Source organism: Gymnoscopelus microlampas (genome assembly GCF_963454915.1).
Source record: "Gymnoscopelus microlampas genome assembly, chromosome: 18".
Taxonomy (NCBI): Eukaryota; Metazoa; Chordata; class Actinopteri; order Myctophiformes; family Myctophidae; genus Gymnoscopelus; species Gymnoscopelus microlampas.
The window spans coordinates 5,795,994-5,814,319 of NC_139955.1; the positions used below are offsets into that span (position 1 = coordinate 5,795,994).

Consider the following 18,326-nt stretch of genomic DNA (forward strand, 5'->3'; position numbering starts at 1 on the left):
AGGCCTGTAACTCCTCAAGGACCCCTGTGGGGGTCCCCAGAACCACTGAGGTAAAGCAACACAACAATAAACTCTCTGCTTTAACCCTAAACACACGTTGTGAGCTTATAGATATGCTATAACAGTTTTTTGAAAAAAATATAAAAAATATGTTTTCACGATTTTTCAAAAATAGCAGATCTACAAGCTCGTAGCGCGGCACTCGGTGCCGTGCTATGAGCTTGTAGATCTGCTATTTTTGAATAGCCAAAGACATCTAAAGTGACACAGATGCGTTCCAGGTCTTAATGGGTTCATTCGGGAGTCCTTGACATGAAAAAGTTTGAGCACCGCTTGTTGCAGACAGACTATGTATTTCAGTCGTTATGGAGCTATAAACAATAGAAGGTCAGTGACTAGGCGAATGGCTCAGTTTTTACTAATAGCAGACGCCAGACGAGGCCAAGACTCACCTTATGACCTGAGTGACTCGCCTTATGACCTGACTCACCTTGTGACCTGTCATTTTCCCCTTCTGATCAATACACTACACATTGCAGAGTCATGGACAAACTGACCAATGCCCTATAAGTCATACAATACAACCACCTAGAGTAGGTCCCATACAGCAGTGGTTCTCAAACTTTTTCATGTCAAGGACCCCCAAATTGACTGATTAGCCCGCGGACCCCCATTTGAAAAGATAAGCCAGGGACCCCCCATAAGAGAAGATTTTTACCGCTCTAGCAGTGATTCTCAACCATTTTCATTTCAAGGACCCCCAGTTTGACATGCATTAGGCTACGGACCCCCATTTAATGGCATCTCTATCTCTGGGACCCCAAATCATATTGTAAAATTAATGTTAATTTAACTCTGAGAGTGTACAAATGGAACCAAATGGACCCGTTATGCCATACAGTACATACAGTATAGTCTCAGTGCTGGACAGTAACTAAGTACATTTACTTGAGTACTGTACTTAAGTAAAACTTTTTGAGTTTCTGTACTTTACTTGAGTATTTGTATTTTTGGATACTTATGACTGTCACCCCCCTACATCTCAAAGACAAATATTGTACTTTTGACTCCACTATAGGAAGGGAAAAAGTAAATTAACCACTTGAATGAACACTATTTCAAATACAGTGAAAATAGAAGATCTACAGTACAAGCCCCGTCTTGACACGTTGTGTAAAAAGTAACATGTGCTTTACCTTTGAATACTAAATCAAGTACCCCAGTACTTTAACTCCAGTACAAACTTCACTGAGCAACTTTCACTTGTAGTTGAATCATATTTGACCGCAGGAGTATCTTTACTTTGACTCAAGTAAGAGTTGAGTACTTTGTCCACCACCGGTCATCATTTGCTGGGAGAAGCCCACGTTTTAAAGCAGACACCTCCAGTCTGTCTCTAACAGACGAGACATGCTGGAAAATATTGCAACAAAAACAAAAACAAGTTAGGCTTTAGCAGAAGAGAGGAACGATGGAGCAACACGGACAATTTAGGCCTTTTTATTTGGTGCGGTGCAAGTAAACAAAAAATAGACTGACGTTTCGGTCTTGCGACCTTCCTCAGAGTCAGGCTTTCAAGTTAGGCTTTCTTTTTAACTCCAAAAACAGCTCTCTTTATCATGACTTAAAACCGCACTACTTATCAGGTGGCCCGTCCCATTCCACCCACTCTGGGGGGTTTGACCCGCTGTTTGCCACGTTCCTGATACCACTAAGACAATGCAGAGAGGACTTTTCCATACACCAATCACCCCCACGGTGGGTCGTCTACATACATCACACACGGCTAGGAAGTCAAACCCACTCACCCTTGGGTGCGGCCCAGGCGATGGGGGAATACACGTGGGTGGATGCGAGTGTGTGTGTGGCCGGCCGCGTTCCTTGTGTGTGTGTGTATGTGTGTGCACTTTGATGATCAACAGCTTGTGGTGTAGAAAGTGGTATGAAAGAATCATAACAATAACAGACCCGGTGGAAAGAGTCCAGCTGCTCCCCTAACGCGCTCTATGATGTCATGCCGTCTTGCTTTGTGTGTAGGTGCAGTAGGAATTTGGTGTAGTCACACATGAGGAGATTGGATTCCTTCTTGAGAGATGCATGTTAAGAACATAGACTACCGTGATGAATGATCTGTAATGACACACTGCTTCAAAGGACAAAATTGTCATGTTTTTGGTGTTTGTCAGCACGGGCAGACAACCTGGGAGGTTTGTCTCCGGCTCTGTGGGCTGAGAGGTTAGCCCACAGAGCTTCCATTACAGGCCTTAATGTGTTTGATTCAGAGGTCACCTTGAGATTTTTTAAATCTTTTTCAAGGCATATTATGGAGTGGCAGCATCGGAAAAAACAGACATTTCACAGGATCAACGTAAAAACAATGCACGTCTAGTTAAAACACAATAATCCAATAAAAATTGCCTAGTGGGTTGATGGTGGGTAAACGGCGGGTCAACGGCGGGTTGATGGTTGGGTAGACAGTGGGTCGAAGTCACAAACGTAACATCCGGACTTGCGAATCCCACGGTTGCTCCGATCCGCACCAAACGTGGCACCAACACTGTTCAGGGGTCTGCCATGACAATGGAAACACCGGGGGTCACGTGTGACCCCCAGGGGCCCCAAGGGGCCACAGGCGCACCAATGCGCCAATCCACACCCAGCACTGTTCAGGCCATAACTCCCTTCAAATGGCCATAACTCGGTGACCATTGCTCTGATCAGTGCAATATGAAGGCTCCATAACGAGTTGAAAATCTAGTTATAAAAAAGTTTTGTTTTGTTTGAAAAGGGGTCAAGATAATGTCAGTCTACGCAGGAAAATAAATAAAAGATAAAAAATGAAAAACTCTGTGGGGGGTCCAGGGTGGTCCGCCCATTGACAGGGGGACTGTGTAACTCATGTTGGCTGACAGACAGACTCCAGTCTCGTCTGGCTCTGAAGTTGCGCAACGTTTCAGTGTGACCATCCTGTGTGTGGCCTACATGTGTGTGCCTGCAGTCTGCGCGCAGTAAACGTACTGTGTACAAGTACGGCACTCGCGTGCTATAGGTGTGCCAAGAGATTTACACAGATTACGGTTTGTATTCCAAAGGTGTGCTGTGATTATCTGTGATTTATTAGATTGAAGTTAATTTCATAAGGTTGCGTTGCTGTACAAGTACAACTGAACACTGGATGTTCATTATATTGTATCTATGGCAGATTAGCGTTATATAGTGCTATGTCACCACCCAGATGAGAAGTTTACATTGTCTGCGTTTGACTGAAAGTCTTATCCAGAGGTATTTAGATTGAGTCAGGAGGTTAAGTGTCTTGCTCAAGGACAAATGGTTGTTGGTGGGTATGTTGACTTGACATCAGTGATCAAACCTGTGGCATTTGGCTACGAGACAGTCCCTATATAAACACCTTGTTATGCTGCCAGCAAGCCCTTATATACTGACAGGCAGAGGGTGCAGGAATGAAATGACTCTCTTATTGTCATTGTGAAAAAGAATGCCTTTCTCCAGGTGTTTCACCATCTTAATCACTTCCAGGTGTCAGTGATGAAACACAGGCAGGCAGGCAGGCACGCACGCGCGCGCACACGCACGCACGCACGCACGCACGCACGCACGCACGCACGCACGCACGCACGCACGCACGCACGCACACACACACACACACACACACACACACACACACACACACACACACACAGCTTCTGGCCCCTCATTAGTTTTATTGCCATGCACATCAAAGAGAAGAAATAGGTCTTTGGGTCCTTCTGGACGTTATTGGGCTTTGGCCCGGGTTCAGTTAACAGTTAACAAAGTCACGTTTTGATAAGGAAGTCATTAACATGTTCTGTATTGTTGACCAGTGGTGTAAAGTAACTCAGTACATTTACTCAAGTACTGTACTTAAGTACAATTTTTAGGAATTTAAATATTATACTTTTACTCTACTACAATTATTTGAAAACTTTAGTTACTAGTTACTTTGTAGGTTTTGATTAACCACTTCAGTTCTGTATACATTCCAGCCATTTGAAAATAGCCGATCTACAAGCTCACAATGCGTTTTTTAAACATTTAACTTGTGAAATGGGACATTCTGTACAATGAGTACTTTTACTTTTGGTACTTTAAGTACTTTTGATACCAATACTTTTGCACTTTTACTCAGGTACATTTTGAATTCCAGACTTTTACTTGAGTATTTCTACATTGCAGTATTGATACTTTTACTTAAGTAAAACATTTGAAAACTTTTTCCACCACTGATCACTAACATGTTTTGTAGGATTGACTGTGTCTTATCATCATTAGACACAGGAGAGACTCTCAGGCACTTGGAAAGTCCCTTATAGTGACTGAACTTTTAGTTGCGGTGTGTGGCGCCCTCAAGTGGTGGCAGGCAGAATGAGTTTGTCACATCACAGTGCAGTGGATTTCTGAGAAGAGGACAGAGGTAGAATGAGTGAGAGCAAATGGAAAGAGAAGGAAAGCAGGTTGGATAGAACAAATAAAAGATATATAGCCTAACAGATAGCACTATATGAAAGCAGGTAGGCTATACAGTATATAATGGGTGCTCATAAATCAGGATAAACATTATTTTAGTTTTGGCATATTGGTGACAAAACAATATAGTCATCAGATGTTTAAAGGAGAAGTTCACCCAAAATAAATAAATATTTTCCATCAATTACACACCCCATGAAGCCTTGGGTTCACTAGCGTCAACTTGTATCTCATGTGTGGATGGACCCATAGAGACTCCTTTGAGTCTCCTACCAGATACATTGGCATCTTTCCGTCGGATATCAAATTATATAGGCTTAGGAATGCAACAAAAACATCTCCATGAATTCAAGGCTTCATGGGGTGTTGAATTGATAGAAAATAAGTATTTTTGAGCTGAACTACTCCTTTAAGTGAACCTTAATGATTGGGCTAGTTGTTGCCAGCTTATATCAGTGTAATAATTTGATTCCACAGCACTGTAGGCCTAGCACACTGGTTCTGGCCAGTTTTAATTTCAAGGACCCCAGTCAGGTATATGGATGTGGTCCATTTGGAGTTGCAGACCTGTATGGGTGCATTTGGTTCACAACTAGAGCTGGGGAGCCCCTGGAACCCCTGCCAAGGACCCCTGGGGGTCCCTGGACCCAACTTTGAGAACCTCTGGCGTAAGCAGAGCAGGTGCGTAAACATGGTGGCTTCCTGGAGTGATGTCATGGTTTTCTTCTCGGACCATTTTGCAGCACAAAGCCCACACACAGGCAGCATTTCCTTCCCCTCTCCTCTCCTTCTCAGTCGGAACTGCTATAATTAGAATATGAACACTTTACACTCATGGGCAGTGGTGGAAAAAGTACTCAGATATTTTACTTAAGTAAAAGTATCAATACTGCAATATAGAAATACTATAGAAATAAAAGTCTGGAATTCAAAATGTACTTGGGTAAAAGTACAAAAGTATTGGTATCAAAATGTACTAAAATGTTTGAAAATAGCAGATCTACAAGCTCACAAGGCGTCGCGTTGTGAGCTTGTAGATCGGCTATTTTCAAATAGCCTAAGTATAAAATAGGGCTAAAGTGGTTAATGTATGTTTTATAATATAATCATTGATAATTGCAAAGTAACTAGCAACTAAAGTTTTCAAATAATTGTAGTGGAGTAAAAGTACAACCTGCCTCTGAGATATAGTGGAGAAGTAAAAGTAGGCCTACTGCAAATTGGAAATACTCCAGGAAAAGTAAAATTACCTCAAAATTGTACTTAAATACAGTATTTGAGTACATGTACTTAGTTACTTTACACCACTGCATATGTGTCACATCGAAAAAGAAAGACTAGCCCAGGAAGGCTACCGGAAGCACTCAAATAGTCATGTGGTTCTGTGAGATTTTATTTTATTTTATTATGATTTCTTTATTCATTCATCTTTCACATGTACTCCCTGTCCATGACACTAGATGGGTGTCTGGTGCCAGGACTGGGGAGAAGCAGCTCGCAAAATCACATATTGTTCACTCCATACCAATATTCAGTTGTTGTTGTTTTAATCTAGGCTAAGTAAAAGTAACAATACCACAATGTAGAAATAGCCTACAAGTAAAAGTCCTGCATTCAAAACATCTACTTATGTAAAAGTTCAAAATACACTTAAAGTACCAACAGCAAGTAGGTAGCAAGTACAAAAATGTCACAATCCTTTTCAAAGTTTGTCAAAGTCTTTCCAAAAATGGCAGATCTAGAAGCTCACAATGAGTCAAAGGACACAGAATAAAAAAGAAATTGTGATGTAATTTAGGCATATACCGTATATATTCAAGACTTGTTCAGCCACTTTGAATTAGGGTAAATCTGCAAATCTACAAAGAGATTTTCTAGTCAGTAATTTGTGTTGTAGTTATGGAAAATTACACTCACAAATATTCTCTCACTTCTACGCTGCTGCAACTTTTCTTGAAAAAGAGCTGAATCTAGTCTGCTTCACCCAAACATTTTAAGGCGCATACTGTATATTTACAGACAAATTAAAATAAACTAATGCTAATTCATTTTGAGAGTATGGAACCACAGTTGAAAGGATGGAAGTGGTGGAAGAAGTACTCTGACTTTCTAAGTGAAAGTAGCAATACCACAATGTAAATGTAATGTTACAGTACAAGTAAAAGTCCTGTATTTAAAATTGTACTTGAGTAAAAGTACAAAAGTATTGGCAAAATATAGCTTACTGATCTACAAGTTCACGCGACGCATGAGTTTGTAGATAAGCTATTCTCACTATTTTTGAAGGTTTTTGACATTTCTTTTTGACTTTTCAATGACATGCCCCATTAGGGATCGATTATCAATCTATTTATTAAATGATCAATGATCGATTCATTTTAATATTTGATTAAATCGACTAGTTCGAATAACTGTTGCGTCCCTAAACTATTTAACCTTGAGCTCACTGCCAAGATTCACACATATTTTTTACCAATATTAAATGGGATGCTATGCTGTCACATATGTCACGACTAAAATAACCGGATTGAGGGATGGCTACTAATTTTAGCTGGTAGGCTACAAGACTAGCCAGCTACTGCAAAGCAAACTCTGCCTATATTTCTCAAATGCAATTAAGTGTGTATACAGTAAGTCAATGCATTTCATTTTCACATGTTTAAAAGTGGGATTGATGCTGATGTAACCTATACCATATCTCCCCCAGCAGTCAGCAACAGTGATGCTCATGCTGCAACTTTTTGAAGAAAACAATACCACATAGGGAAAGTGTGTGTGTGTGTGTGTGTGTGTGTGTGTGTGTGTGTGTGTGTGTGTGTGTGTGTGTGTGTGTGTGTGTGTGTGTGTGTGTGTGTGTGTGTGTGTGTGTGTGTGTGTGTGTGTTTTTAGGTATGTTCTATGACATCATTAAGAATTAGACTCATAATATAAAATTATTATAACTGCTTATTATAAAATGTGTATCGTCGCTGTCAGGCAGAAACCATCTCCACATTAATGGTCAAAAACCTCCTAACTCCACTTGAGCTGTATTTGGGTAGAGTGGTGATAATATAAGGAAACATTAAATTATCTGACAATGTATAAAGTCACCATACCAACTTTGATGAGGATCATGTTTATTTTTTTCATTTCCTGAAAAGTTAATATTTTGGACATAGCTGGTTCCTGCCCGACAGCAGAGATATATATATATCCCATGATGCCAAGAGTGCACTGCTCTAGCATTTAAACTACCTCCGGTTAAAGTTCAGTTTACAAAATGTGTACAGTGGGTGTGACAAAAAAAGCCACCACAGGCCGATACATTCATGTGACATCATTTATTGACATTGTTTGTGTGCACTGTCACTCAAACTCACCCAGTATTAAACAGAAACATTAAATAAATAAATACGAGGTTCTTCTTGAGACATCATTTTCAAGTTTGTAGGAGATAATTGTTGAAGCACACATATTAATCAATTCATATCTATTGATTTGTATTACTCATGTATGATTAGTATATGATGTGGTTATATGTACACACAGTTTTAGATCCACATTTCTTGGCTTTAGGCATCACATAGTTCAAAGAACACATCATAGAAAAGGGTAACTTCAAAACCATTAAGCTTACAATAATAACATCCATATAATCTACCAAAAACAGCACATACTGTATAATAAAATAGAAGCAGCAAGGGGGGGAAACAACAACGACAACAACAACAACCAAAGAATCACTGTCTTCAGTCGCTGTGTGAAAACTCCAATAACATTTACAGGCTAACATTAGACAAGCCTATAATATACTGTGTATTTAAAACCCAACAGGCTCCAGGACGGCGGCCTCTAACCTCTATTTCAGGACCTCTTCCCCCCTGCGTTAGGCTGGCCGGGGGCATGTTTGTGATAGCAGTCTGTGGGGTTGGGGCTTGCATTCATCCCTGTAGGCACATAATACATGCTCTCCAGGTAGCTCTGGTCCAGCGGTGGATGGCCCTGGGGCTCTGGCTTGGACCCCTGACCAGATGGGTTCCCATAGCCGGTTCCAGGCCCGCTCTGGTGCATTGCCGCTGGGGCAGAGGCCTCGGGGTGGCGGGGGGGCTGGGGCTGAGCCTGGGGGTGCGGCTGGGGCTGTGGAGCTCCGTAGGGCAGGTACTGCGGGGCAGTGGCATACATGTTGGGGTTGTGGAGGGAGGGATAGGGGGCTGCAGAGGGAGGATAGAGACCTGAGTGGGACATAGCCTGCTGGGGGATAAGCACCTCCACGTACTGGCCTGTCTCTGGGTCGAACAGCATCTTCCTCAGCGGCTGCACGGGCACCTCGATGTAGAAGTACTTCCCTGTCTCAGGATCCATGAGCACCCTGCGGGGCGTCTGCCCGTAGCTGCTCTCTGAGTACAGACTGGAGTTATCACCCCCGTAGTCCGAGCCATAGGATGGACCCAGGCTCTGAGGGCCACACAGGTACTGGGCATCCATTGGGGGAAGGTTAGGGGAGTGGCTGTGGCTGTGGCTATGACTATGGTCACTGTAAGGGCCCCCGGCCACGCCGGGCGGCTGCTGCTGTGGAGACCGATGAACAGGAGGGCGCCGGGGGTCGATCTGCTGGGACGGGGGCTGCATGAGGGAGGGGTGAGGAGGGCAGGCAGGAGGCTGATGAAGCGACTGGTACATGGCCGGTGGTGGCTGGCTAGGGCCCATGGGGCTCGATTTAGGAGAACTGGGCTGGTAGCTCATGGGCAGGGGATCGGATCTGCAGTGGTGGGCACGAGGGTGGGGCTGGGCCATGGGGTAAGGCAGCGCATGGCCTGGTGAGTGCGAGGGCGCAGGAGGGGTGAGGTTGCGGGGGCTGTGGTGGTGGTGGTGGGGAGGGGTGAGACCGGGGTGAGAGGGGCAGCCTGAGGCGCAGGAGCACGGCGGAGGGCGGGAGGAGGGGTGGTAGCGATGTGGCTTCCTGGCGGTCAGGTCAGGAAGCATTAAGGGGCTGAAACTCTCCCTTTCGTCATAGCTGGGGGGGTCGTCAGAGGCATAGAAACGCAGGTCATCCATCCTCTGGGAGTGCTCGTTGGACAGGGATCTGTGGTACTGCTGGCGTGGTGCATGTGTGTATACCGGCACTTGTGTTGTGGACACAGCAGCGGATTGTTTTGTACTGTTGGAAGTAACTGTCATTGCTTGCTCTTGTGTGTATGTCGTCCTGCGATGCTGTGGTTGGCTGTTTAGATCCATAACAGCTGGCTGGTTTGACTGGCTGGGTACAGCTGAGGCAGGGCCAGGGAAAGTGGAAGGTCCAGGGACTTGGTTCCCGGCCAGGGCAGGAATTGGGCCTGGAGCTGAGGTCACACCTGGGCCTGCGGCTGAAATCGGAGCTGTAGCTAAGGTTGTTGGTCTTTGTGTATGTCTGGAACTCTGAGGTGAAGTCCCTGGCTGCTGCTGCTGCTGAACTCTGTCATCTGATGCCTCTGTCTCGGAGAGTGCTGTAGACCGGCTCGGCGTGCCAGGAATGGCGGCTGTCGTTTTGCCTGGGGGAGGTTTGTAGCTGGAGACTGCAGACACTGCTAGTTTTCGTGTATAGTTGGATGCTGATGTAGTCTCATTTGAGAGCTTTCTGTAGATCGTCGGTGAGGACACAACTATTGTTTGATGCCTCTCCTCTGCCAGTAGTTTTACACCTGATGTGGCCTCTGTTGGTTTTGGCGTTTCGTTCGGCTGCGGCCCAAGATCGGCTGGTTTAAATTTGTAGTTCGGTTTAGGGGGCACCACTGGCTTTTGAGAATTATTATTAGCGATAGACTTGACCTCTATTGTTTGAGGCCTGCTGCTTGGCAGGTTACTTCCAGGCACCTCTGGTTGCTGTGGTTCTTTAGACGTTGACTTCACTTCGATGGGCTGAGGTCTGAATCTCCTCGGAGCAGGTGATTTTGGCGGAAACGTTGGATCCTGTCGCTTCACTGCTTCGAAATCGAACGGCTCCTTCTGCTTGGTCTGAGATGGTGTCTGATGTTGCTGCATATGTCTGACAGTAGACACACCGTTTTGATTCGTTGCATCTTTAGATGTGGATTTAACACTGTTCCCATCCTCTTCACTGACCTTTGAAGGGGTTTCCCCACGGTCAGATGACGCCGGGGGACCAGATTTGGTGGATGAGGAGGAGAAGGTTCTTTCCCTCCGTGGCTCGGCCTGACATCCATCTGAGGGCGTGTTGGTCTGCAGCGGGATCTCCAGGCGGTTCACATGCTTTTGGGGGACCCCTTTGGGTCCAGAGGTAGGCTGACCCTCACCCACTACTGCCCCGATGTCTGCTTGATAGCCCTTCTCTTTCAATATCATGGAAACGGAGTGTCCGCCACTGCCTGGGCTGAGACTGGACGTAGGGCGTGAAGGCGACACAGACTGTGTGCGTAACGGGCTTTGAATGTCATCCTGGGCTGGTGATGGAGATCTCCTGGTCTTGCTGGAGCCATCCCTTATGAGCACAACAGCAGTGGACACCTCTCTGTCCTTGCTGGGAACTTTGGGGAGGCTCCCCAACATGGGAGGCTTCCTGTCTCGTCTGACCACCTCGCTTTTCACCTCGTCGGCTGTTGTTTTGTGACCTTTCACCTCAACGCTTTGTGCTTCCTTCTCTGCATCGGGGCGGGGTCGAGTTGGTCCAGGTTTCGCTTCCTCTACCGTCATGTGACTCTCCTGTGGCACGTCAGCGGGTGGCAGAGGCGAGGCCTGCAGTTTTTGTTGTGTTTTCTCAGATTCCGCCTTGCTGGGAGTCATTTTGTTTTTGTCCTCTTTCCAGCAAACAGCTTTGCATTCGATCTGCATTGGCTGCTGCGGGCGCGACAGAGGTGTTGCCTTTCGCTGCAGAGATGGAGAGAATGGTGGCAGCTTCACCTCCGCCTTCCTTCCCACCTTCCTCTCCTCCCTGAGCTCTTCCCCCCGTTCCTCCACCCTTTGCTCTGCCATCTCCTCCCTCATCTCCTCGGTCCTCAGTTCTTTCCTCGCCTCCCTCCTTTCCTTGATCTTCTCCTCCTTCCTTTCCTCTTTTATTTCTTCCCTCCTCTCCTCCTTTGCCTCCCGTTTTTCATTGTCATTCCCGAATGACGGCAGCACGGGACTGGTCGCTTTAAATGACAGATTGTAAGTATTTTTCACAAGTTTCCTAACATCCCGCACTTTGTGCATGGGGGCCTTCACTCTGTTGTTCCCGTTCTCTTCCACCTCCTCCGATTTCTCTGCTCTGCCCTCTAACCTTTCTTTATAAGGCACATCTGGTGATGGAGCATCGCGGTGAAGCTCGGGTCTATTTTCCAGGTCAGGTGAGAGAGAGACATTGAGTGAGGTTTTCTTCTTATTTTCCGGGGCGGGACTGGCTTTGAAGGTAATCTCTGGCGTGTATGACATGTAGGTGCTGTTATCATATTGCTGCAGTTGTCTGTGGTCTTCTGTGCCAGGGCCCTCGCATTCCTGCTCGCTGTCTGTTGTCTTGGCTTCGGCACTGCAGGCTCTGGCGGCCAAACGGGGGCCTGAGATTCCGGTTGTGGCATTTGCTGAGTCACCAGCCTGCCTTTCCTCCCACCCTTTACCGTCATCTCCTCGCTCCCCTCCAATTCCAGGGATTATGTTTTCGGGGGTGGATGTTTTACCGTCAAATGGCACTGTGAATTCTGATCTCATTTCAGGTGTTCCCGAGGAGGTCGCCTGTCTGCGTTGAGAATCAGACCACTCTCTGTCACTCTCTGACAAGGTGAAATTGGTGTTGTTATTATTTGGACTTGGCCTGTTGCTGAATTTCCCAGCAAAGTTCTTCTGTTGTCTGCCTTCACCATGTGGGCTTGAGTCTCTTCTCAGGGGAAGTTCTTCAGACGAGAGGCTATGGTCTGAGCGAAGACTTGGACTCAGATGGTGCGCATCACTTTTTGGTGACTCTCTGAGCGGTGCTACTGCACACTGAGGTGGCGGGGTTTTGTCTTCAGAGGCGGGGCTGACCCCTGGCGTCTCCCGGTCTTCGGTTTGTTTATCGACGCTTCGCATCTTCTTGGACAAAACACTTTTAATGAGGCAGGTAGCCATCGTGGTCTTGCTGGTGCATGTTTCATCCAGAGATGCAGACTTCTGGAGTTTAGATTTTCTCTCGTTCTTCTTAATAGGCTCGGGGCTGGGCTCGGGGCGGTAGGACTCTTCCATGGCTGCTGGAGTGCTGTGTTGTCTCACAAAGGTGTCTTTGGAGCACCGCTGTAGCGAGGGACTGTCTGTGATGAGAGGACTGCTGTTCTCGCTGCTCTCATCCTGCATCATTTCAGCTGCTGTCTTTCTCTTCAGCTGGATCTGCCTCTTTGGCACGCATCTCTTCCCCTTCCTAGGCTCCTCTCTCTCCACAGCCACATCCACACACTCAAAGCTACCCATCTCGGACCGCCTTGACGGGTCCAGGCCATCGGAGTAGTACGCACCAGGCTGCTGGAACAGGAAATCCTCATTGTCCAGCCGTGGGGCGGAGCCCTTGAATTCGGCATAGGCCAGCCAGGCAGCGTTCGCTGCTGCTGGGCTGTCCTGGGTGGAGGGCTGGGAGGCGTTGGTGGACGAGCGGTGGCTGCTATTGTACATGTCCAGGTAATCCACCTCGGGGCTCGACAGGCTGCTGAAGGCCAGGTCACTGAACCACTGCACCTCATTGTCCGCATCGTCCAGCTCACTCCCCATGCTGGAGCTGGAGCTCTGGCTGGGCCTGTTGGCAGCCGCGCGTCTGGGAGCAGCTATCTTACTCTGGGGCGGAGCGGGGTACTGCCTCCTGATGGGACCACCGCCCCTGCTGTCTTGCTGGGAAGTTTGGATCAGGCTCTGTTGTTGTTGTTGTTGTATGTGTCTAGCAGCGAACAGGTTCTCTGAATAGGAGCGTGCTGTTGGCACTCTCTGTCGAGTCTCTCTGCTTGTGGGAGCTCCAGCGGGGCCTTTTCTATTCCTGGCACTGAATGACAGCTCAACCTGTTCCCCTCTGTAACTGCTGTCCCCCCGCCTCCCCTCCCCCTGCTCAGACAACAGCTCCTCCCTCTTTCTCTCTCTCTCCATCTCCCTCCTCCTACGCTTTTGCCTCTCCCTCTCTCTCTCCCTTTCTCTCTCCTCCTCCTCCTCCTCCTCCTCCTCCTCCTCCTCCCGCTCCATCTCCATTTCCCTTTCCAGTCTGACCCAGTGGGCTTGGCTATTACTGTCACCGGGGGCAACTTTGGGGTTTCCCCTGGTTATCACCTGTTTCTTTACATTACCAGCTGGCGGGGATGCTAAAACCTGAGGAGGACTATGGTTTCTGTTCTGCCAGTGTCGGTATGGTTTCTCAGGAGCTATTATGTGCACAGGGGTGAACCTGGTTAGTGGAGGAGAAGGCGTTCTCCTCCTGTTTACACGGTGGGCCATGTCTTCAGTGAGCCTCTCTCTAGTTCCACCGCAGGCTTTAGGATGTGACTGCTCTCTCCCTGTGTGTTCAGGTGGATGAATGTTGTTTTCTCTATTTGCAGGGGTCAGGGAGTGAGTCGGGTATGTGAGGTGCAGGTCCTCTGCTCTCTGTATGGGTGACTTAGTTGTGGCCTTGTGGGCAGGTGAGTTATTTGGACTCCTGCCTCCAAGGGAGACTGAGCGATTAGGGGAGGGAGTCTTTAGTTTTGTTGGAGAGTTGTCGTTCCTGACTTCAGGTGATAAATTATATGAGTCTTCCTTATGGACAACAGTAGGGCCGATCTCAGAATTTGGATTATACCGCTGGTATATTTCATTCAGTGTTATGTCCCTGTCAATGCTTTGTTCTAACCCTCTCGCTTTATCTGAAAAAGGCAAGTCACAAACCTCAATTAACTGGATAGGACTTTTCAAAGCAGATGACCCGTTTTCAATATCAGCCACAGCAGACAACTCTTTTTCTGAGTGGGGGCTATGTTTGTCAAATGAAGAGACACTCTCTTCAACTTCAGGTATATCTTTTAGAGGAAGAGAGAGATGTGTATACTGATGGTCAGCTTTAATATAAGGACAGAATGGTGGGAGAATATTACAACTAGGTTCAGGTGATATAGCAACTGGTGATTGCTGATTAAACCCACGTTCAGTTGAGGGGGCAACAGGTGACAGTTGACTAGACCTAGGTTCAGGTGATACAGCAACTGGTGATTGCTGACTAAACCCACGTTCAGTTGAGGGGGCAACAGGTGACAGTTGACTAGACCTAGGTTCAGGTGATAGAGCAACAGGAGACTGCTTACTAAATCTATGTTCGAGTGAGGGGGCAACAGGTGACAGTTGGTTAGACCTAGGTTCAGGTGATAGAGCAACAGGGAACTGCTGACTATATCTACGTTCGGGTGAGAAGGCAACAGGTGACAGTTGGATAGACCTAGGTTCAGGTGATAGAGCAACAGGGAACTGCTGACTAAATCTACCTTCGGGTGAGGGGGCAACAGGTGACAGTTGGTTAGACCTAGGTTCAGGTGATAGAGCAACAGGGAACTGCTGACTAAATCTATGTTCAGTTAAAGAGGCAACAGGTGACAGTTGACTAGACCTAGGTTCAGGTGATAGAGAAATAGGAGACTGCTGACTAATCCTACTTTCAGGTGAGGGGGCAACAGGTGAAGACTCTTGTTTTCTGGGTTGAGGTGAAGGAGATTTACACCTGTCAGATGAAGTGGTTGGATGCCTTAGCTCAGGTGAAGGACTATTCGGCTTTGGCTCAGGTGATGGAGTTTGATGGTTTGGCTCAGGTGAAGGTGTTTTGTACCTTGGTTGAGATGAGAGAGCTGTTTCAGGGTTCTCACGCTGAAGGACAGTACACGTGACGCCTGCTATCTGCGGTGAACCCCCTGGTGTACCAGAAGACTCTGTACTGCTCTGTATGCTGTCTCTGCTCGGTGCGGTGCTCCACGGGGCAGGTGGCTGATTTATTTGACTGCACTCAGGAGTGGAGTGACGGGACAGTTCAGGAAATGGGGCTGAGTCTATGTCCTCGGGTTGAACAATAGAATAACAAATTCCTGTTATATGAGGAGATGAATTCAGGCTTCTGGCACCAGGAGAGATGGAGTCACGGTGATGATCCAAGTTTGATGTCTCCTTCGCTTCAGAAGACTGCTCTCTCCTTCTGGCCTCGGGTGAGGATGCGGTGATCCTGATCTCAGGTGAAGCAGCAGTATGTCTGCGTTCTACTGGAGAGTAGTTTGACCCAGCTTCAGACGATGGGGCTGATTTGTAATCTACTAAAGGTGAGGAGCCTTGTAGTCTGGATTCAGGAGCGGGAGGAGTTAATATTATTTCAGGTGAGAGAGCAGGGGACAGGCTTCTGGTTTGATTCTCTGATGAAAAAGCGGCACTGAGAAATACAGGTGACGGAGTGGTGTGCTTAGATTCAGGTGAAACCCTGTGCTGCCTAAGTTCAGGTGTGGAGGTTTGAGATATGAGGGGTGGGGGAGGTGTGTAGTGAGGAGTAGATACAGTGCTGCCAGGTTCAGCTGATAACCTGCTGTTTTGGGGCTCGGATGCTGGTGTCGTGTCTCTTCCTGCAGGGGAGTGGTAATGAGTCGGCTCAGGTGTACAGGGAGAGTGCTCTATGTCCGGCGTGGAGCCTCTGCTAAAGAGGTCTGGTAGGGAAACCCTCCCTCTTAGCTCCGGATAAGGAGATGAGGCCTGCGTATCCGGGGAGTAGGACCTATTCTTTCCGTCGGGGGAGACTGATGTCTCTCTCGACTGGGGTGATATTCCTGTGCTGCTAAGTGATGGAGAATGGGAGGAAATAAGGACCCTGGGTTCAAAGGCCGATGATACCAAATCTGGTGAATAACTCCTTGATGTGAGTTCTGGTGAGGAGCTCCTCTCTCGATTACGAGAGTTTCTCCTTGGCTCTGGTGAGATCGCTGCTCCTCTAGATTCAGACGAAGAGGGGGGAAGTTCAGAGGAAGATGAGGAGTTGGCTCTGTTTCTGAGTTCAGGGGATGGGCTAAGAGTTGAAGATTGATAAGAAAAGCTGCTATGTCTATCTTGGGATCTAGGCGTGATGCTCCGTGATTCAGCTTCCAAGTAATTTTGTTTTGGGTTACACGATGAGAAGGAACTTTTCGTATCAACTGAAGATGTGGATAAGGATGACACTCTTCCTTCTGGGCTGAGTGTATGTGAGCTGTTAGGTCCAGGAGATGGGGTTCTAGCACTACAAATAGGGCTGTGGGCCTCGGCTGATGTATTAACAGTATTTGGATTCACTGAGCTCACACCCTGGCCTTCTGAATGGTTTCTCTGCGGTGTCGGGCTGTGGAACTTCTCTGTAGAATCCTCAAACAATTCCTCTCCTTCAATGGAACCAGGAGCAGTGTGGTAGGAGCCCGAGGAGTCGTTCAGGTCATCCGCCAGGGGCGATACGGCAGCTCTCCCATCCGCCTCCTTCTGTGAAGGGACAAGAGACCCCGAAGCGGGGCTGCTGGAGAGGGACGGTGTCTCGCAGTCGTCCCCGAATATATCACACAGGCAGGTGGTCTCGGAGATGGCACTGCGATGGCTATGGATGTTGGTGATGTCAAAGATTTCCACGTGATTAGGGGTACCGTCACGGTGGCGCAGGGAGAAGGTGCGGGGCGCGCTGCGCAGGAAAGAGTAACTGTCCCCCTGGAGAGTCCAGCTGTCCATTGCTAGACCAAGAGCTCCAGAGTCTCACAGTGGCCAGTCCAGTCTTCTCCTGTAGTCTGCTCTGGACTCTACCTGGACTGGGACAGAGAAAGGGTCAGTTTGATGTGTCTATTCATTATGTAGTTCATTCATTATCCTTCTCATATTTTAGGAAGTATTTGTTTGATTTAGATAGGATAGCAGAAAGGGGTACTGAGGGAATGCAGGGAAAGAAATGTAACAGAGGTCTCCAGCGCAAATCAAAACCGTTAGTTGCCATTATGTGATCATCACTCTATCTATCTACCTGCACACACATTGATGTAGTTCATTTATTTCCATCATATGTGGACATAGCCTAAGCTTATTTAGTGCAAATTTGGTTGTGTTGTTTGCCTGTCTACAGCAAAGTCATTTAATTCTCTTCTGAATTATTGACCCTTTTTCACCTCTCTAAAGCTGTGGGAGTTTGCTTCTTGGTTTTAAAAGGGGTTACAACATAAAAATAGATAGGTTAATTTGGGCCTGTTGCCACATGCACCATTCAAATTGGTAACGAACACAACAGCATAAATAAGTGTGCTAATGTGCTTACTCTTAGCATACAATATATTTCATGTTTAAAAGAATGCTAAACAGTAGCTTTCATGTAATAATTACAGATAATAAATCAAACTATTTGTTTGCACACTGATGGGCTGCATTGCAGACAGGATTTCAAGAATTTCAGATTATCCACGATCCTCTGTGCATCATTTTGCAAACTTATTTTACTTTACAAAGCTTTAAACTGAGCTCTGGAGCTCAGATATAGCCTACATTACATTTGACAGTAGATTTAATTTGGCTCAGCCGTTACATACCATTTATCTGTCCTTAACACACTGCCTTGCCTCGGAGCTGCAGAGAGGATGAACCCATGCCCACCCACGGTGTGAGTGGGTGCAATGGGAAAGACGGCAAGCGTTTCTACTGTACCTTTTGGCTGAACGCTAGGGTTCTCCTGAAGGGCATCGGGTTCCTCTGTGTTGCAATAGGTCCTCTTCATCCAATCCACTGTCCCTCAGATCCTCAGAGCCGTCCAACACTGCAGAAACACTATACATGTCCCTGACCCCGGGGGCCAGCATTGACCAGCGTTCAGCACAGCTCAGCCAGGGCTGAGCCGCTGTCTAGACGACTACAGAAACACATCCGTG

At 47.0% G+C, this 18,326-nt stretch overlaps 1 protein-coding gene across 1 annotated transcript; it reads right to left on the bottom strand.

Moving 5' to 3' along the window:
- Window positions 1-7,810: 7,810 nt before the first annotated feature.
- LOC311033471 (uncharacterized protein) lies at window positions 7,811-18,238 on the bottom strand. The gene is made up of 3 exons (XM_084040982.1): window positions 18,106-18,238; window positions 13,624-17,220; window positions 7,811-13,515 (listed from the first exon to the last, which is right to left on the bottom strand). The coding sequence occupies exons 2-3, from the start codon at window positions 17,146-17,148 to the stop codon at window positions 8,353-8,355; spliced, it is 8,688 nt and encodes a 2,895-aa protein (XP_083897108.1). The 5' UTR covers window positions 17,149-17,220; window positions 18,106-18,238; the 3' UTR covers window positions 7,811-8,352.
- Window positions 18,239-18,326: the final 88 nt, after the last annotated feature.

Coding starts and splice junctions, on each gene's coding strand:
- LOC311033471 (XM_084040982.1), bottom strand. CDS start 17,148: ATGGACAGCTGGACTCTCCAGGGGGACAGTTACTCTTTCCTGCGCAGC. Junction 13,516..13,623: donor GGGAGGAGGAGGAGGAGGAG/GAGGAGGAGGAG, acceptor TTGTCTGAGCAG/GGGGAGGGGAGGCGGGGGGA.